At 42.4% G+C, this 21606-nt stretch overlaps 1 protein-coding gene across 1 annotated transcript in view; it reads right to left on the minus strand.

Moving 5' to 3' along the window:
- The window catches only part of SPATS2L (spermatogenesis associated serine rich 2 like), a 51643-nt gene that overhangs the window by 14945 nt on the left and 15092 nt on the right, over nucleotides 1-21606 (minus strand). Inside the window, exons 2-6 of the mRNA XM_032235900.1 lie at nucleotides 12711-12783; nucleotides 8659-8767; nucleotides 7985-8034; nucleotides 3652-3889; nucleotides 2300-2485 (exon numbers count right to left, since the gene is read on the minus strand). Coding sequence (XP_032091791.1) covers nucleotides 2300-2485; nucleotides 3652-3889; nucleotides 7985-8034; nucleotides 8659-8767; nucleotides 12711-12749 — 622 coding nt within the window. The 5' untranslated portion in view covers nucleotides 12750-12783. The remainder of the gene's footprint in view (nucleotides 1-2299; nucleotides 2486-3651; nucleotides 3890-7984; nucleotides 8035-8658; nucleotides 8768-12710; nucleotides 12784-21606) is intronic.

Consider the following 21606-nt stretch of genomic DNA (forward strand, 5'->3'; position numbering starts at 1 on the left):
GAAATTCTGGAGGTTAAGGACAAAGAGGCTACAAATACACCATCCTGATTTAACTTCAGCTGTTGGAAAGTGGTACAAACGACAAAAGCCGCAGGAGGAGTCTCATTATAATAATTATACAGGATCCAATCTGGGTCAGTTAGCGGGATCAGAGGTTTAGTCTTCCGAGCTTTTGGACTCGTGCTGGAGCCCATCCTCTGGGAACTTCTCTCTAGGAGAGTGTGTGCTTTGAGCTATTCTGTGCGTACAACAAGTACTTCAGTGGTGGGTTTCAAAAATTGTTCGAACCTACTCTGTGGGTGTGGCCTCCTTTGTGGGAGTGGCTTGCCGCCCATGTGACCGGATGGGAGTGGCTTGCCACCCATGTGACCGGATATGAAGATGCTGACGACACTTGTCAGAACCACCTTAAATTACCTCACACACAGCACTGGCATGCATAAGAATAGGATGTAAACTTGTTTTTTTAAAAGGCATCTTTGGTTTGCGTTAAAACAACTTCAACACACACAATGTTCTGATTGCACCACAAACGCAGGAGTCATCCTTACCTTTCACAGAGGCACTGAGTTTTATAAATATGAGCATGATAGTGTAGAATAATCATATCCAAGGACCAGTGGTGGGTTTCAAAAAAAAATTGGAACCTCTTCTGTAGGTGTGGCCTGCTTTCCGGGTCCACTGGTGGAACCTCTTCTAACCAGTTCGGTAGATTTGACGAACCGGTTCTACCGAATAGGTGCGAACTGGTAGGAACCAACCTCTGAAGTACTTACACAAGTACTTAGGGGGTGAGGGTTTGGCAGGACAGGGAAACAACAGCTAACAATAGCCAATCATCAACATCTCAATTAACTAAAAGCTACATACAACAGGCACAATCTAAACACAACACAGAGAATAGCCAAAGCATAGACTCTGCTAGAGAGAGGTTCCCTGAGGATGAGTTCCAGCACAAGTCTGAAAACTCGGAAGACAAAACATCTCTGGCCCCGGTCACCAACCCAGATTGGATCCTGCAATATTATCCTGGGACATGTCTATTCATCTTCATTCATAATAATTATATTATAATATAAAATAAAAGGATAAGGTGATTTTGTGACTCAAGGCAGATGTTTCCAGAGATGTTTGTCTATAAGTTAAGAAATACACTTACTTTCACAGGCTAGGCAAAATATAATTACATTCACTTCTGAATGGCGACGTTGCATTTTACAGTAATGTTAGCTGGGAACAGTAATGAATCTTTTTATTAAGTCAAATTGAAAATACCATCAATATGCGGACGATACTCAGTTGTATCTGTCCGCCCCGTGCCAACTCAACGAAGCGATGGATGTGATGAGCCAGGGTCTGTAGGCTGTTAAAGACTGGATGGGGGTCAACAAGCTTGTGCTCAATCCAGAAAAGACCGAGTGGCTGTTGTGTTTCCCTCCCGCGAATTGGCCAAGTGTTCCATCTCTCAGGCTGGGGGGGTCAAATTATACGCCCCTCAGACAGGGTTCGCAACTTGGGAGTCTTCCTGGACCCACAGCTGACCTTCGAACATCATCTGTCAGCTGTGACCAGGGGGGCATTTGCCCAGGTTCGCCTGGTACACCAGTTGCGTCCCTACCTGAACCGGGAGGCCCTCACAACAGTCACTCATGCCCTTGTGACCTCTAGGCTGGAATACTGCAATGTGCTCTACATGGGGCTGCCCTCGAAGAGCATTCGGCGACTTCAGCTAGTCCAGAATGCGGCCGCGCGAGCGATTGTGGGTGCACCTTGCTTCACCCACGTAACACCTATCCTCCGCGAGCTGCACTGGCTACCTGTTGATCTCCGGGTGCGCTTCAAAGTGCTACTTATCACCTATAAAGCCCTTCATGGTAGTGGGCCTGGGTACTTGAGAGACTGCCTACTGCCAATTACCTCCACTAGACCGATACGATCGCATCGATTAGGCCTCCTCCGAATTCCATCTTCCAGCCAGTGCAGACTGGCAACTACCCGGAGGAGAGCCTTCTCGGTGGCTGCTCCGACCCTTTGGAACGAACTCCCCGTGGAGATTCGGACCCTCACCACCCTCCAGTCCTTCCGCGCCGCTTTAAAGATCTGGCTGTCCCGGCTGGCCTGGGGTTAAGATTGTAGCCCCACTCGAATTGTGTGACTGTTGTGCTCTTTTTTTTAACATGTTGTATTGTCTACTGTTTGTCTTCCCCCCCCCCTTTTTTGAATTGTGAGCCGCCCTGAGTCCCCCCAGGGAAAAGGGCGGCATACAAATAAAGGTAAAACTAAACTAAACTAAAACTACCTCTTTTTTGAGCTGAATCTTCTGCTTTCATTTCAAGATGAGACGCAGGGACATTCTGTGATTTAATGGGGGTAGCTGGTGCTTTTGATTTTCTACCAACATTACCCTGAAGTGGTGGAGGATATTGGAAAGGATCAGGAAGCTCTCTGCTATTTTGTTCTGGCTCTATAGATTCTTCTTTTTTGCCTAGAAAAACAAATAAAACAATATAACTGACATGCAAGAAAGACCAGACATAGTCTTGTGACAAGATGGGCTACAAATAAAGTTAATAAATAATAATATTAATCTTGGATAATAAACAGGAATACCGAAATAAAGCAGAAATTATTTCAAGAGGATTTATTTGCAGAACTGTCTTTTTCAGATTGCCTGAAGAGAGATTATTTGTATTTGTATTTATTTGTCTTGTATGCCGCCCACTCCCGAAGGACTCCGGGCGGCTCACAATAGACAAGGGAAGGGGGAAAACTAGGTTGCTATGCTTCAGGTGAAATCAATCAAGTTCTGTTATGAGACAAAAAAGGCATACCTTTTCAATAAAAGTTTAATTAAAACTTTTTTAATTCCAGCAAGCAATATTATATTGCAACTACTTTGCTGTTAAGGACAAGGGACAAAAATGCAATGAAAATGGTACCAGAGGACAGAACAGCAGCAGCAGCCAATCATGTGGAGAAAAGGACATATTGTACCAGTGGTGGGATTCAGCCAGTTCGCACCTATTCGGAAAAACCGATTCTTAACTTTCTAAGAGGTTCAGAGAACCGATTGTTGGAAGAAATCTTCTTTTGGTTTTTTCCCACTTTACAGGGCTAATCCTGTAAGGAAGGCAGGAAGGAAACATTCTGGTGTTGTTTCTAGCCTCATCTTTATTGCCTTGCTTACAGAAACTGCCTCTCCGGTTAACCCTTATTACATTGGAACAGCTAAGGCGAAGCACCCATCGACCTGAGTAATGTTGAGTTGGCCACGCCCACACGGCCACATGACCACTAAGCCCCACCTACCCACCTGGTCATTAGGACAGAGAACTGGTTGTTAAATTATTTGAATCCCACCACTGTATTGTACATGCCGAGATCGAGGAAGTGCTCTGAGTTAGGAAGTACTATACAGAAAATAGTTAAGAAAACCACTTTTAATGAGACTAAGAAGAAGAAGGAGGAAGCAAAAGCTGTGAGACTAATTGTATAAGAGGGAATATGGGAGAAATTAGTTTAGCCCACATCTGAATGTCAACTCACATTTTCAAATCAAAATGCAAGTTGAAACTAAAAACTTATATTAAAGTAACTTAAATCCCGGCTGGATGAGAATGGTGGAAATCAAGCTGATCTTAACATACAGACCTGCTATTTCTGATCTTGCCTCTCTTCTGTTCTTGTATTCCCAGCTCTTTTCTTCCTGAAGATTTTTTGATTTTTCACTGGCATATTTTCCAGGGAAAGTATCTTTAGCACAGCCATTCAGCTGGCAGTCATTTACTTCTTGGGATTCCAGAGACACCTTTTCGGTTCCATCCTCCCTACCCTTTGTCTCTTTGTTACGGTGATGTTGCTTTGATTTGCTTCTTTTTCTTTTGCTGTTCTGCATTAAATAAGATTAGCCAACGTTACTCCACAAAGGGTCGTGCTGCAATAGGAAAAACAAATCCACCCACATTTCTTCCTTTCAACTGCAAATTCTATTCAATGCACTAAATGTAATATTTATTATCAGAGCTCCGTTCGTGTTTCTTGAAATAAATATGAAGTAAGGGAAACAAGGTGATAAAATAATTACAGTTACAACTGGGCACACTGGATGTTTAAATAAAAATTATTTTTTAAAATAGCAATAGCAATAGCAGTTAGACTTATATACCGCTTCATAGGGCTCTCAGCCCTCTCTAAGCGGTTTACAGAGTCAGCATATCGCCCCCAACAATCCGGGTCCTCATTTTACCCACCTCGGAAGGATGGAAGGCTGAGTCAACCTTGAGCCGGTGAGATTTGAACAGCCGAACTGTAGATAACAGTCAGCTGAAGTGGCTGCAGGACAGCACTCTAACCACTGCACCACCTCAGCTCATATAGCCTATTTAACTCTCCTAAAATGATTTTTTTAAATTTTTGTCTATTTTATTCAGTCACTGATACATAAAAGGAGAAATATCGGAAGAATATCATCTCCAGAATTATCTGTTAAGTTTTGCAACTGTTGGATTAATTGTAATACGTCTCCATGCCACATAGTCTACTCAATAATCAAAGTGAAAATTGCATAAATAAAAGTGAGAAGCATTAGCTAAAATCTGTGAAAGTAATAGTTCAAGGTTCAAGGTTCAAGGTTCATTTTATTTATATGCTGCCCTATTCCCGGCGGGACTCAGGGCGGCGCACAAACCCAGAGGCGGGGAAGGGAAACACAAAAACTACAACAAAAAGTACAGGGAATTTAAAACAACCAACAGCCACACGATTCGAGAGGGGAAGGGAACTCATCGACCCCAGGCCTGCCGACACAGCCAGGTTTTAACGGCTTTTCGGAAGGCCTGGAGAGAGGTGAGGGTCCGAATCTCTGCGGGGAGCTCGTTCCAAAGGGCCGGAGCCGACACAGAGAAGGCCCTCCCCCGGGTAATAGCCAGATGACATTGGCTAGTAAACGGAACCCGGAGGAGGCCTAATCTGTGTGATCTAATGGGTTATATATGTATGCACAAGGATTTCTAAAGAGTATGGTGAAAGAAACTAAGATGGTAGCCACAATGGAGGAAACAAAGCTGTCCCTGCTTCTTATGTACAACAAGTGTAAAAAGTGGGTGGAATCCTATTATAATGCTTTAATTTTGACTACACCTTGCATAGACTCTATGTCTATATGTATACCTCCATATAACAGCACTCCCCACACATACAAATAAGAGTGAGGAGCGCCACATTGGGTCCAGTTTAGTTTGGACCCAGTGTTCAAACTAAAGATACAGAAGGATCTTGACAAACTTGAACATTGGGTGCTATCCAATAAAATGAAATTCAATGGTGAAAAGAGTAAGCTTCTACATTTTGGCAAGAAAAATGAAATGCACAGGTACAGTAGAGGGGATACCTTGCTCAACAGTAGTAACTGTGAAAGGGATCTTGGATCTTAGTGGACAACCACTTAAATATGAGCCAGCAGTGTGCAGCAGCTGCCAAAAAGCCAGCACACTTCTAGGCTACATAAACCGAGGGCTAGAATCAAGATGATGTGAAGTGTTAATACCACTTTATAATGCCTTGGTAAGGCCCCACTTGGAATACTGCATTCAGTTTTGGTCACCACGATGTAGAAAAGATGTGGAGACTCTAGAAAGAGTGCAGAGAAGAGCAATAGAGACGATTAGGGGACTGGAAACTAAAACACATGAAGAACGGTTGCAGGAACTGGGTATGTCTAGTTTAATGAAAAGAAGGACTAGGGGAGACATGATAGCAGTGTTCCAATATCTCAGGGGTTGCCACAAAGAAGAGGGAGTCAAACAATTTTCCAAGGCACCTGAGGGTAGAACAAGAAGCAATGGGTGGAAACTAATCAAGGAGAGAAGCAACTTAGAAATGAAGAGAAATTTCCTGACAGTTAGAACAATTAATCAGTGGAACAGCTTGCCTCCAGAAGTTCTGAATGCTCCAACACTGGAAGTCTTTAAGAAGATATTAGATAGTAATTTGTCTGAAATGGTATAGGGTTTCCTGCCTAGGCAGGGGGTTGGACTAGAAGACCTCCAAGGTCCCTTCCAACTCTGCTATTGTATTGTATATTAATGTTTGAACTAGAGTTTAATGTTAGTATTAGTTTGGATAGAGCAAGATCATAACAACAAAAAAGAGATGGTTTCTTAGCATCAGGTGGGGTACATATGCCATAAAGAACATAGATATAGCTTTATTGGGCTGTTATCAACTTATCTTCATTAGTTGTGTGGTTTTATCTTGGTAGCCATCCCTATATAATTGCAATATGTGCTTATAATGCTTATTATGCCTACTGTAAATAAATATTTTTTAAATTATTCAAGGATTAATTAACAGAAAAGAACTGTTTATTTTTAAAAAAATAAATCTTCAAAAATTCAATAGGGCAGACTACTTCAATTGTTTTGATTTCCTGTCAAATTATCCAGGACACTCGGCAAGTACACAAATGGCAAGGAATAATTAAAACTAAATTGATTACGAAGCCTATTGATTATGAAGCCTCTTGTGTGCAGATGTGGAACTGTGCTCACTAAAAAACAAAACAACTGGTAAAAAACTATGGCAATAAATCAGTTGCTCAGATCTATCTATCTATCTATCTATCTATCTATCTATCTATCTATCTATCTATCTCTATCTATCTATCTATCTATCTATCTATCTATCATCTATCTATCTATCTATCTATCATCTATCTATCTATCTATCTATCTATCTATCTATCTATCTATCTACCTACCTACCTACCTACCTACCTACCTACCTACCTACCTACCTACCTACCTACCTACCTATCTATCTATCTATCTATCTATCTATCTATCTATACATCCTTTGTGGGCACAACAGCTGGGTGGTTAAAGACTCTGAGCTTTCAGTTGGCAGCCTTGGTTCAAGTCCCAAGCACTGCATAAAAGGGTGAGCTTCCATTAGTTGCCCCAGCTCCTGCCCACCTAGCAGTTCTAAAACAATCAAATGCAAGTAGATAAATAGGTACTACTTCAGTGGGAAGGTAACGGCATTCTGTGTGCCACAGCATATAGTCATGCTGACCATATGACCACGGAAGCATCTTCAGACAACGCTAGCTCCCTCAGCTAAGAAACAGAGATGAACACTGACTCACTGGACAGGGGAAACTATAAGCATTATGTTGTGGCCCAGCAGGAGCCGTTGGAGCTGCCACCAGACTCCGACAGCGAGGGGCCCTATGAGTCGGCCCTGGAGGATGTGAAGGACCCTGGACAGGATTCCGACTCCAAGCAGGGCGCAGAGAGGCTGGTTGGCCACCAGGAGGTGCCTGAGCCTTGGACCAGTGGGGAGGAGACAAGGGAGAGTGAGCCAGAGGCCAGTAGTGAGTTGTTCCTGGATGCCCGCACCGAAGAGCTAATAGGCGTCAGGAACAGTTGCGCAAGTACAGGAGGAATTGCACTCAGCTGGTGGTAATTAGGCTCCTCTCCAGACTATAAAAGGACTGCTTGTGCACACGCCCCTTTTGCAGAAGTCAACGCAGGAACTAATGTTGGAGAACATTATGGTGAGCTTGGCAGGCTGGATTGCTGCCAAGGCTTATCTGTGCCAGTTTGCTGCTAAGGACCTGTCTGTCTGTTAATTAAATGCTGTAACTTATCTTTGGCTCGGAGTGTGTTGGTGTGGGATGAGGGGGGTCAGAACAGCATTACCGTTATCCTGACTTTATTATTTTTACAAATAACTTAAGGCAGAAAACAGTTCAAACGCACCTTCCTAATCCTGTTTGCCCTACACCAGCAACCCAGTGTGGTGAGTTGGGCTAACCGAGAATGAACGGCCCAAAGTCACCCAGGTGGCTTTCATGGCTAAGGGGGGACTAGAACACACGGATTCCCTGCTTTCTACTGTAGTGCTCTAACCACTGGACCAAACTGGACCTCAAATTTATGCAGATATGAGTTTAAATAGTTAATTCCACTTTGGAATCCATTACCTTCTTTTTCCCAGTCATATTCCATTCTTTTAGAAATTGAAGTGCGCTACCTGAAGAGGAGGAATGATGAATATACAATAAGCAATAACAGTGGCTCAAAAGAGTTTCTCATCTTAGAGTGCTACTGATGGTTTAATACTCCGGAAGGTGTCCAGATTTTTAAGAGCTGTCCTTGCAATTCTGAGATGCATCAAGAATGCTTCTCTACAGTTAAGAGACAGGTTTGGTTTCTTTGACTGCCAGAGTTTGGTACCATCTTATTCATTTCTTATTAAAATTATTTTTCCCTCCTAGTAACCCTTCAAATTATCAGCAAAGCAGCCATAAAGTTAAGTCAACTTTATGGCATTATTTCCCCCACCCCATCCCTCCCAAATATTCTTTCCTGGATTTTCTTGGGTCTTGGAGGTTACTATTAAGAAGATGAAAATTTGCTGATAATGGGGCTATATGGGGCTTTTTAGTGATGCTTATAAATCCCTTCCCAAGTGACAAAACAGGAAGAATAGTCTCCTTTCAAGAAAGGTTGAATATTGCCTTTTAATAGGACACATAGCAAAACAACTGGCAAAAGATTATGGCAACAAATCAGTTCACCTATGCAAAGAATGAAACGTTTAGCAGTTAAATGCTTGTTTCTGAAGACTCAAGTGAAATGTGAAAAGCATACAGACCATCCGTAAAAGCTTGTACCGCCTTGTTTACATTGTTATCAAACTGCTGTAACACCAGCACTATCTCATGGTTGCTTTTGTTGGGAACAACTGAACGCACTGCGTTGATCTGCAAGGAAGAGCGGAAAATATAGTTTGAAACGAGGGCTACGAATGCAAAACAAATACAAATCGAAAGACAAACTTGTGTTGCATTTTTGTATTAACGAATTTGCAATTATCTTCCAGGCTTGCAAATAGCCTATTTGTATAAAATGGTCAGAATCTCTTAATGCTAGTGGTACAATTCAAAGAACATGCGAAAATGGGTCCCCCCCCCTTTTTTTTTGCTATATGCCTGATAAATCCCACATTGCAGTTAAGCTACAGCTGCTTCCCCCTTTCTTGGCAGCAACATTTTCCTCTGCCCACCTGAAAATTAGTCCTGACATTTCCATTTATTTGCATCCTGCAATTGCTGGTTAAATTTTGACCAGCTTTTCAGACAATGGTACACAAGGGCAGCTGTTATATGCACTGCGCCAGCCTAGATAGGCTTTTGACATTTCAAATTTGATGAATACCATTTTCATGCTGTATATTTTCAACAAAACTAAATGTCCCACAAGCCCTGTTGTCTGCTTTCATCTGGCTATCCGACCGGTCCAACCATTATGCCTCTTCTAGGATAATACATGATATGCAGGATGGAAATTTTCAGAGATGTGCTTTCTATTTAGCCCAGGTCATTGCAGAAGTGGGTCTATACCACTGAGGTTGAGGTTTGTTTTATTTATATGCCGCCCTATTCCCAAAAGGGACTCAGGGCGGCGAACAACTCAAGCGGGAAAGGGAACACACAAATACAAGACAAGCATTTAAGATAGCCAACAACCACACCTGTCGAGAGGGGAAGGGAGCTCATTAACCCCAGGCCTGCCGACACAGCCAGGTTTTAACGGCTTTTCGGAAGGCCAGGAGAAAGGTGAGGGTCCGAATCTCTGCGGGGAGCTCGTTCCAAAGGGCAGGAGCCGCCATAGAGAAGGCCCTCCCCCGGGTCGTAGCCAGATGGCATTGGCTGGTAGACGGAACCCGGAGGAGGCCGACCCTGTGCGATCTAATGGGTGAAGATGGGCAAAGAACAGAGAATGATAGAAACGGTTCACCGACAAATGCACGCTCGACAAAAGCGCGCCGACAAAACCGCAGTGAGAAAACAGCGAGGTTGAAATCGCGTCCACAGAAGCGCACCGATAAATGTGCGCCGACAAAAGCGCACCATCAACAAACAACACGAAAATAACGTAATAACCCTAACCCTAACCCTAACCTTAACCCTAATCGCGCTTTTGTGGGTGCGGTTTTGTCGGCGCTCTTTTGTGGGAGCGCTTCCGACCTCGCGGTTTTGTCACCGTGGTTTTGTCGCCATGGTTTTGTCGGGCGCACATTTGACGGGTCACGGATAGAAACATCTCTGTCCCATACTTCGGACCCATTATGTAAGAGCTAAGTCTCTAGAAAGGATTCTGATGTTGGGGAAAGTGGAATGAAATATGACCAATAGCAAGATGGAAGGACACAGTTACAGTGGCAATAGGTGCAATATGGGAAAACCTGAAGGGCAAATCATTATAGAGAAAATCTATGTCAGGGTTGTCAAACTCGTGGCCCGCAGGCCAGATGCCACCGCCACCCCCATTTTAGCAAAGCGGGAAAAGTTGTGATAGGACACATAACGACAACCTGATGACACGAGTTTGACACCCCTGATCTATATGGTCACTAAGAGTCAACACTGCCTTTTGATGGCAGATAATCAATCAATCAATCTCAATCAATCAACTTGCCAATAAAAATATCCCACCAGCTACACGTATGATGTTGCTTAACTCACTTCCAACCATCACTATCCCTGCAAATGTTTTTTAAAGTGTCACTGATTTGTGTTAAAAGGTGGGAGAGTTTAATAAAAGTTGGCTTTTGCCAATGAATGAATGAATGAATAAAATAAAACGTTAAAAAAAAAGTTAGCTTTTGCTTCGCCTTAATTTTGGCATTTTTAATTCTCTTAATTCTTATTTTTTTGTTTAATGGATGCAAAATTTTTGCTCCTCATAAGTCTTAAAGAACCTCATGCATTAATTGATAACAAAATAAAACTGAGGATTTCAGTGGGTCTAATTTGCGTGTTACATTATAGCTGCTGACGTTCACTGTTATATCAACATTTTACAAGGATGCATGTATCCTGCCATCGCCTGCATCTAACCCACAAAGGAGAAGCAAATGCAATAGAGCATTATGAAGACAAGACAGGCAATTAATTAATTAATTAATTAATTAATTAATTAATTAATTGGGAAAACTATCCTGGGAAAAAATGCAAGAAATTTTAGCTTTCAAAGTTAAAACATGCCCTAAAACAGTGTTTCTCAACCTTGGCAACTTGAAGATGTCCGGACTTTAACTCCCAGAATTCCCCAGCCAGCATTCGCTGGCTGGGGAATTCTGGAAGTTGAAGTCCGGACATCTTCAAGTTGCCAAGGTTGAGAAACACTGCCCTAAAAGGAAGTGGGCTTGACTTCTATGAAAATACAAGATAGATATAATTTTAATTAATCTAGGAGGAAGATGCTGAATGTAGGAATAATACTGATTACATAAAACCATACAAGGTATTAAAATTGCATATCCAAAAAAGTCCTAATTACTGACAAAAAAAACAACCTTCAGTAATGAGAGGAGATATATTAACTGATATAATGCAGTGTTGGAATGCTGGACTATGACAAGAAAACCCAGGTTCAAATTCCCAATCAAACATGAAACCCCTGATGATGTTGCTGCAAGGACTAAATAATGAATGATACAAGGGGTTCCACCACAAAACCGCGTTCGACTAAACCATGCTCGACGAAACCGCATAGCTGACGTCATCAACAGCGCGACAACAGCGCGGAGACAGAAGCATGCTGTAAACGCTAAACCTAAAATTAACCTCTAAACCTAAACCTAACCCCCCTAAACCTAATCCTAAACCTAACCCTAACCCTTAACCTAACCCTAAACCTAACCCTTAACCTAACCCTAAACCTAATCCTAACCCTTAACCTAACCCTAAAGCTAACCCTAACCCTTAACCTAACCCTAAAGGTAACCCTAAAGCTAACCCTAAACCTAACCCTTACCTTAAGTTGAATCGGCTTGCTTTCAAAGCGCTATTTAAAGCGCCCTTCTTTCTCCACGCTCGCTGTTGTCGCCCTGTTGATGACGTCAGCGACGCGGTTTAATCGGGCGCGGCTTAGTCGAGCGCGGTTTTGTCGTGCCACGGATACAAGGTACATCACTTTGAACTCATTAAAAGATAGATTGTGTATGTGTGCGCACGCATGTGTGCGTGTGTGCAATAGATAATATGATATTAAGATCAAGCACATATGCAAGTTAAGGTTTTCTTTTCATATTATCCAGGCAACCAGAGCCTGGAATTGAGTTCCACATACGGTATCAGTAGATAGAAACAACTGAGATTCATTCTTGTTATCAAGAAGTAGAATTGAAATGTCCTTGGCCGGACAACTAGCTTCAAGGACATCCACCAAGCAAGGGAATATTGACTAATTCTTTCGTCTTCTACGGAAAACTGGAGTGCACATTGTTGTTGTAATATAGTTGCAGAGCCACGCTGAATCACACAGGAGAAAACAAACTCCTAAAACTCCATAACATCCTGATAGTGCATAACATAACATTCTGAGATGTGCCCTGCCATTGACGTCCAGGATTTGACCATATATAGAAAGAACTTCCCTGAGCAGTAGATTAGAAATTGTACTTTTACAGGTTGTTTTTAAGCACATGCTATTGCTCCTCCTGCCTTTGTCCTATCTCAATAAAAGGGGCTCTCAGACCCCCAATCTGGGTCGTTGCTCCATCCCGAGAAAGGTTGTCTCCTGTCTTTTCTCAACATTGGCCTCATGGGCGAACCACGGGAACGTCACATTGTTTAAGGTTTGAATGGACTGATCTGTATAGCCTGTTGTGCTGCATGATGTGATCATTTAAAATTGTACCTTTTCCTTGATGTTTGCTGGTGAGCTGATTTCTGCCATCTCCTACTTGAGTGCTGCGATAAACAGCTGCAAGCTGCAAAATAAAAACAAAAACACATACAGCAAGTTATGCATAGAGTAAGTAGGAATACTTTAATTTTTAATGTTCAAGAATAAGACTGCTAATGTTTTAAATAGACCCTAAATTTTCCTGCACTTTTAGTCGTGCAGAAGGCCTGGAAAACGGCTCATTTGCCGATTTTCTATAAATCAAATTTCTATTAATAACACAGAAACAGAAAATGCCATCCCTCCCGGACTGATGTTAAAAGGAAAATGACGCATTCTGGAGAATCAAACTGTTGAGACATTCTCTGTTCATCAAGAAATGTTTTTATTAAAGGAAAAAAAATACTTTTTGAAGCTCAAACCTAAAAAAATTTGCTACAATTCTTGCTTTAGGTTTACTATGGCAAGACCATACAGCCCTGGGCCTTAGTCTGGCCAAACAAAAGTTGTGTGTGAAGGGAGAGAAAAGAAGCAAAATTCAACACTACTAGGAGTAAAAACAAATATCTGAAGTTGCAGAAGGGAGATTTCATTTTAAAACTTCAGACCACACAAGTTCAGCATTGAAAGAATTATTTAAAGAGGAGGTAGCTATAAAATTCAAGGGTGAATTCGCTGGCTGGGGAATTCTGGGAGTTGAAGTCCGGACATCTTCAAGTTGCCAAGGTTGAGAAACACTGCTCTAGGCTGAACCACAGATTTGTCGTAAAGATCAGGAGAATAAAATGGGGTGCACAGTTTTTGCACTATTTGGCTCAGCTGTTCTGGCAGAAGCAAAGAGATTAAAAGTACGGCGACAAAAGTTCCTCAAGTGTTGGGCTGTTTAAAAAAAAAATACTGCCAATGCACATTGTTATCTTTTAAACCTGTAAATATGTAAACAATCTAATGCTTGCAGCAATAACGGGAACACTAGAGATTCTTTCCTCTGATGCTGCTGACACTGCGGGAAGTAGTTTATTTTGCCAATTGCTGGAGCACAAAAAAGTCAAGGTAAAAAGAATCAAAACAGATGCAGCTAATATAGCTGGCTCAGGAATGTTGGGAGTTAAAAGTCCAAACATCTTCAAGTTGCCAAGGTTGAGAAGCATTGCCCCACACTAACCTAGGTCCTAGATCAGTGATAGTGAACCTTTTTGTCACCGAGTGTCCGAATTGGAGCATGCCCATCAGTGGTGGGTTTCAAATTTTTTTAGAACCTCTTCTGTAGGTGTGGCCTGTTTTGTGGGAGTGGCTTGCCGGTCATGTGACCGGGTGGGAGTGGCTTGTCAGCCATGTGACCGGGTGGGAGTGGCTTGCTGGCCATGTGACTGGGTGGGAGTGGCCAAATTGTAAAATGTGGTGAAACTCACTTAACAACGCTCTGCCTTAGCAACCAAAATGTTGGCTCAGAAACTCTGGCATTTGAAGCACGCGAGTCTCAAAGCTGTCAAGTTACAAGACCCTTGCACCCCTAACCCTTTAGAAGAAAAAAAAAAACCCAGGGGTATTCAAACTTGACAGCTTTAAGACTTGTGGACTTCAACTCCCAGAATTTCTCGTCCAGTCATGTTGGCTCAGGAACTCTGGCATTGAAGCATGCAAGTCTTAAAGCTGTCAAGTTACAAGCCCCTCGCACCCCTAACCCTTTAGGGGAAAAAAAACCAGGGGTGTTCAAACTTGACAGCTTTAAGACTTGTGGACTTCAACTCCCAGAATTCCTCCTCTCGCTCTTCATCTTGATGATGTGTGGACAGGCAGGGGGGGAGGGAGCTGGAACCGGTTCTAAACAGCACTGTGGATTTGTGGAACCTCTTCTATAGAAGAGGTTAGAACTGGCAGGAACCCACCCCTGATGTACATGCACTGGAGCCCCGGAAGCTCAAAGACCAGCTGGCCTGTGCACATACATGTGCTGGCCACCTTGTCTTCTGGTTTCCAGTGTGCACATGCACACCGGGCAGCTGGTCTTTGTGTATGCCAGAGTGCCAGAAGCCCAAAGAACGTATTCACATTGGCCAGCTAGTCTTCGGGTTTACCGCACTCCGGCATGCATGAAGATCAGCTGGTGGCATGCAGGTACAACCTGGAAACCAAAAGAGCAGCTGGCAATGATGCACATGCCCGCAGAGAGGGCTCTGTGTGTCATCTCTGGCACATGTACCATAGGTTCACTGTTCTGACCCCCCTCATCCTACACCAAAGCACGCCGAGACAAAGATACTGCAAGGATTTATTGACACACAGACAGGACCTTGGCAACAAGACAGCGGAGTCCAAGCCTTGGCAGCAATCCAGCACAGACAAGACCTTGGTAGCAATCCAGCACAGACTAACCTTGGCAGCAATGGAAACTGCCAAGCTAGCCACGAAAAGTTCTCCAACTTTAGTGAACGTTGACTCCTACAAAAGAACGTGTGCACAATCATTCCTTTTATAGTCTTGAGAGGAGCCTAATGACCACCAGCTGAGTGCAATTATCTCCTGTAATTGTGCAACTGTTCCTTACGCCTATCAGCTCTTCAGTGCCGGGCATCCAGGAACAACTCTTTTGGCTCCTCCCTACTGCTCCAATGCATGATGTCCGGATCACACTCCCTTGTCTCCTCCCCACTGGTCCAAGGCTCAGGCGCCTCCTGGTGACCAACCAGCCTCTCTGCACCCTGCTTGGAGTCGGAACCCTGTCCAGGGTCCTCTACATCCTCCAGAGCCAACTCATAGGGCCCCTCGCTGTCGGAGTCTGGTGGCAGCTCCAACAGCTCCTGCTGGGGCACAACAGTTTGCCATCATGGGCCTAGATATAGAGCCAGGTTCTTAAGGACTCATTTTTTAAAAAGGGAGGGCAGAGGCAACCATCTAACTTTCAGGTTTAGCTCGCGGTACAAAGAAGAACAGCAGGATGGACAGTGATATGCAAATTGGTTCTCTGAAGAGAAGCACTTGCTGTGGCACTATTGCTATGATCCGGGGCCAGAGGCATTTTGGAGAATTTCAATTGCAAGGGCTAAAGTCCCAGAACCCGTTGCTTCTCTTTAGAGAGTCAAGCCAACATTTGTTTAATTAAAAGGAAGTCAGACTATCATGCTGCGTTCTGTTAACCATAATGCGCCATCACTGAGGGTATGTCTCTATCTCTGTTGCCAGTATTTTTTTCTCTCTCTCTTTCAAACAGAAATGAAAAAAACCAAGCATGGGAAGTTCTACAAGCTGCCACTTTATGCATTTTCAGCTTGCCAGGCAGCTGAGTCACTCCCAAAGAATCCTTGCCGGGGCTGACAATTGTCTGTCAAATTCCTACTTTGCCTTAGCTGCATTTAACCATTTCAAAAAAATCGAAAGTTGATTCCAGATTATGAATGTAGCGCCAGATTGTAAAGTATTCTCTTTCTTGGTTCCACCACAAAACCGCGCTCGACTAAACCGCGCTCGACTAAACCGCGTAGCTGACGTCATCAACAGGGCAACAACAGCGCGGAGACAGAAGCACGCTGTAAACGCTAAACCTAAAATTAACCCCTAAACCTAATCCTAATCCTAACCCTAAACCTAACCCTTAACCTAATCCTAACCATTAACCTAACCCTAAACCTAACCCTTAACTTAACCCTAAACCTAACCCTAAAGCTAACCCTAATCCTAACCCTTACCTTAAGTTGAATCGGCTTGCTTTCAAAGTGGTATTTAAAGCGCCCTTCTTTCTCCACGCTGGCTGTTGTCGCCCTGTTGATGACGTCAGCGACGCGGTTTAATCGGGCGCGGCTTAGTCGAGCGCGGTTTTGACGGGTCACGCTCTTTCTTTCCCCATTGGCTGCTTATTGCAATCAATAGTGTTATGATCTTCATTCATACATGCATTCTTTCATGCATTCCTGCACATAGGCAAAATATAATATTTATCTACTAAAACATTCAGGAGTCAACATTAAAATACACCCTATATTTTACCTATATTTTTATAAGCGCTGAATCTTAGCACTACTGCAGTGTTCCCGAACCTCTATGGCCGTGATAGCGAACGTATGGCACTTGTGCCACAGGTGGCACATGGAGCCATTTGTCAGGGCATGCGAGGCGTTGCCCTATCAGTTGGCCAGTGCGCATGTGCGCTCTGGCCAGCTGACTTCGGCCTTCTTTTGAAGCCATTTTTCGCCTTCCAGAGGCTTCCCTGAAGCCTCCAAAGTGTGAAAAACTGGCCCTAAGGGCGAACCGGAAATTCAGGAATGATGGCTTCCGGTTTATCCATAGGGGCGATTTTCGACGTCCAGAGCCTTCAGGAGGCTTCTCTGAAGGTCAAAAACCGACCCTACGGACAAACCGGAAATCACCATTCCTGAACTTCTGGGTTCCTGTAGGTCCGTTTTTCGCCCCTCAGAGCCTTCAGGGAAGCCTCCTGAAGGCTCCGGAGGGCGTCGGGGGGCACAGGGAGGCTGCTTTTGCCCTCCCAAGCCTCTTAGAAACTTCTGGAGCCTGGGAAGGTGGAAAAAACACGGCAAAAGCTGTGTGTGTGTGTGTCTGATTGCACGCATGCATGCATGCTGGGGGGGCGCACACGCATAGCATTATGGGTGTGGCACGCTAGCGCACGAACCCCCTGTGCTCCCCCCACTTTTGGCACGGCAACCAAAAAAGGTTTGCCATCACTGCTCTATGGCATACGCATGCAAACCAGTAGTGGCAATGGGACATCATTTTTAACTATGCATTTCAGGAGTGCAGTGCAGAGTAATACGTGGCTGTTCAAAATACTGCCAGAACTACAGGAAGTTGCATTCTCCCAAATTCTTTTCTTGCTTGCTCCCTGCTCTGCCTCACAGCATTAGTGTGATTGCTGTGTGGCAGGCAGGTCCATGTGAAGTGCCTGCATAAGATGCGTTTCTTTAAGGAACCATCCAATGCTTATTTTTCAGTCTAGTTTTTTGGTTCATTGGCTGCATGGAGACATTAGTGGTTTGGGGACAAAATACACCCTTCTCTCCTGGAATTTGGTTTCTTTGAACCAAGAATTTTATTTCCCTGTAAGCAAATGTCCAGCTTGGGATTCTGGAAAGGGGTGGGATTATGTGGTCAAAGGTATGAAGAAGTCCAGTTTCAATTTCCACAACATACTTATTACTTGTTGGGGTCTTGCTGAACACTAGACTCTAATGTTTAATTTGTATTGTCATTTCCAATTTGAAAATAATTGTACCATAAAGTGGAATAGATTATATATGCATTCACACAAACACACACGAATGTACATAAACAAATAATGAAAAGCATACAAATAAAATTTCTTTTATATTTGCAAAAGAAATAACCCTAACGTTGCACTGAAGGTTCATTACTTTCACTTTGTATTGTTGGTGATTGTCATTTATAAGTTCCAGTGTTTCAATTCTTAATAATGAAAAGTTTTGTCTACCAATACAATCTTTTTTTAATAACCCACATGTAAATGGATTTGTAACACTGCCATGCCCGTATATATGTTAAGCCTGGCAAAGAGCATTTGCAATGAAAAACATCATTGCAAAGAATCACAGGTGATCTTTCTTTATGGTGTGGATACAGCATAATTAAAATTTATCTGGTTTATTTAATCACGGAAAGAAATGATATGTTGGCAAATATGCAGGGGGAACAACATTGGATGCAGTTAATCAAAACACGATTAAGACAATGAGACTGGAGACGCATATGATTCTATTCCACAGAAACACTTTGAAAGACATGAATAATTTTGAAAGAGAAAGGATTATAAATTTAATTGCAAATTTATTATTACAAGGCAAAATACATAATAGAAGCAAACCATATTTAGAATTTCTGAAATAAACACAGTAAAGATCTTGCTTATGAATACTTATAATAAATATCCCTCTGGGTTTTTATTCATTTTTTAAAATACTTAAAAGTGTTTATTCAATACTTTTACTGATTTCTTTCAAAACTGATGAGGGTAGAAGGCAAAGAAAGAGCCTTGAATCTTATTTGCATATGTAATTTATTCAAACCAAAAGTTTCCATCAGATGGCTATTCATTCTCTAATAAGATTCACACATTCACACATAAGTTACATTTAAACTACTTCTTATTGAAGGAACCACTGAGTTTACTTCTTTGTGTATTTGCCAACATATTCTTTTCCTTCAATGGCACTATGTGTTAATATGATATGTGAATCAGTTTTTTTCAAGAATTTCTGTCCTGTCCAGAAACCTTGCTTCATTACATAATCAGACACAACTGCTGAAGAACAGGTACTTTAAAAATATGCTTGTACGAGAAAAAATGAGTTTGCAACTGAAGCACAAGAAATGATAGAAAGCTATCAAAAGGAAGCTCCTATGTAAAGGTATATATATATATATATTCTGACCCCCCTCATCCTACTCCAAAGTAACTGTTCCTTACACCTATTAGCTCTCCGTTGCCGGGCATCCAGGAACAACTCCCTTGGCTCCTCCCCACTGCTCCAATGCATGACGTCAGGATCACACTCCCTTGTCTCCTCCCCACTGGTCCAAGGCTCCTGGTGGTCAACCAGCCTCTCTGCGCCCTGCTCGGAGTCGGAACCCTGTTCAGGGTCCTCCACATCCTCCAGAGCCGATTCAGAGGGCCCCTCGCTGTCGGAGTCTGGTGGCAGCTCCAACGGCTCCTGCTGGGCCACAACATACATACATACATACATACATACATACATACATACATACATACATACACACACACACACACATACATACACACACACACACACATGGGGATTACATGTCATGAGTTTTTAAACAGATTGATGAAATGATTATCCTAGGGATAATACTGAAGGTTTTCATTTGTGATAAATAAAAACTGCCTGATGATTTCAGCCGCCATTGTCCAATGGAATTCTATCCTGTATACTGTATTTACTTCTTCATATATGTTCTGCTTTCACTTTTTTATTTTATTTTATATAGCAGAGATTATGTGCCATCTAATGAGAGATAGAGATAAATAATAAAAAAACAGTTTTGTTTTCATCATATATATCTGTGTGTGTGTGTGTGTGTGTGTGTGTGTGATACCCTATCTATCTATCTATCTATCTATCTATCTATCTATCTATCTATCTATCTATCTATCATCTATCCATCCATCCATCCATCCATTCATCCATCATATAGCTATCTCACACACGTTTTCATATATGCATGTGCATAAAGAGATAATGTTTTACACATACAGATACACACACACAAATTCTATTAGCAGCAATAGACATGTTTTACTCAAAGTTATATAAATACTGCTCTAAAATAATTTTTGGCTTTAGGAACTAATTACTAAACCCTTCCAAATCTTTTGCTTGATCTAATTTATTTGCTATTCATCTGAACAGCTGGCATATTTCTGTCTTCCCTAAAACAGGAAGACGTAAGTGCCAAATACAACAATTTTCTTTATCACAAGCATATATGAAAAATGAAATCACTGTAGGAAAAAGCATTCACTTTCCACCTCATTAAAAGGCCACGGATACAATGGTGGAACTAATAGATAAACTAAGTCAACAAAGAAAATGCAGAGACAGACAGAGGGTTAGTAGGGTAGATGTAAAAAATTACCCAAACTGGTTGCTTGGCAGCAGTTAATAGGTAAATGAAATCTGATGTGTGTTCATAACTACATTTGGCTGAGTCCAAAAGAATGCTTCCAAAAGAAATGATCATGGCAAACATTTTTGTATTGCTGTGAATCAAGCAAAACTAATCCTAGGACACAAGGCATCCCATCTAGAAATCTGTAAGAGAATTCAAAGCATTCTTCACTTAGCTCCACATTTTTTGGAAGTGGACAACAGAAAGCTGGACTTGTCGGTTGTAGTCCTGCAAATCATTCTAGCTGGTGTCCAAAAACAAGCTAACTTAGTTAAAAACATTTTTCTTTGCAAGCCTTTTAAAACCTTTGTTGTCTTAACCCTCTTTGATAATTTTTAACCCCAGTTGTCTTATTTCTGCTTTCAATTTTTACTAGTAGGTTTCCTTAGATCTTTATCAAACGGATGTTTTATTCACTCATATTTTACTTTGCAATTTCATTTTATAGCTTCATTGTAAGCATGTGTTAGAAATCAGTAAGCATTATGCTGGTTTTTGTTTTTAAAAAACAGGATTATTATGCCTTCAGTGAAAAATTTCCTTTTCTAGGAAACCATTAGATTTGAATAGCACTAATTCAGCCCATCAATATTCTGCAAAATAAAATATATTACCAGAATTGTAAGACAGATCTAATCTGTCAGGGTTCAGATGGAGAAAAACAGGTTCAGACTCAAGAATGGCTGTTGATGAGTTTGAATGATTTCAAGACTCCTCCAGGAACAGAACCCAGAACAATCTGGGAGTCCTCCTGGAATCATAGCTGTGGCCATGAGAGCTTTTGAACAGCTTCAGTTGCTGCACCAGTTCTACAGCCCTATCTGGAACAGGAAGAAGTGAAGATGGTCAGTCATATTGTTTGTCAGTCTGTGTGCAATGCATCTGGCCTGTGAGCTGCCATTTTGACACCCCTGATGTAGAAGCATGCATATTCATAAACTAATGCGCTCTACATGGGGCTGCCCCTGAAGAGTGTTCGAAGACTGCAGTTGGTCCAGAATGCAGCTGCGCGAGCGATTTTGGGTGTACCTAGATACACCCACGTTACACCTATCCTCCGCGAGCTGCACTGGCTCCCCATTGGTCTCCGGACACGCTTCAAGGTGCTAGTCGTTACTTTTAAAGCCCTACCTGGTTTAGGACCTGGCTACCTGAGAGACCGCCTCCTGCCATTTACCTCCCAGAGACCAATAAGATCACACAGATTGGGCCTCCTCCGGGTGCCATCGGCCGGTCAATGTCGGTTGGC

Source organism: Thamnophis elegans, chromosome 1 (genome assembly GCF_009769535.1).
Source record: "Thamnophis elegans isolate rThaEle1 chromosome 1, rThaEle1.pri, whole genome shotgun sequence".
In the NCBI taxonomy this organism is placed as follows: Eukaryota; Metazoa; Chordata; class Lepidosauria; order Squamata; family Colubridae; genus Thamnophis; species Thamnophis elegans.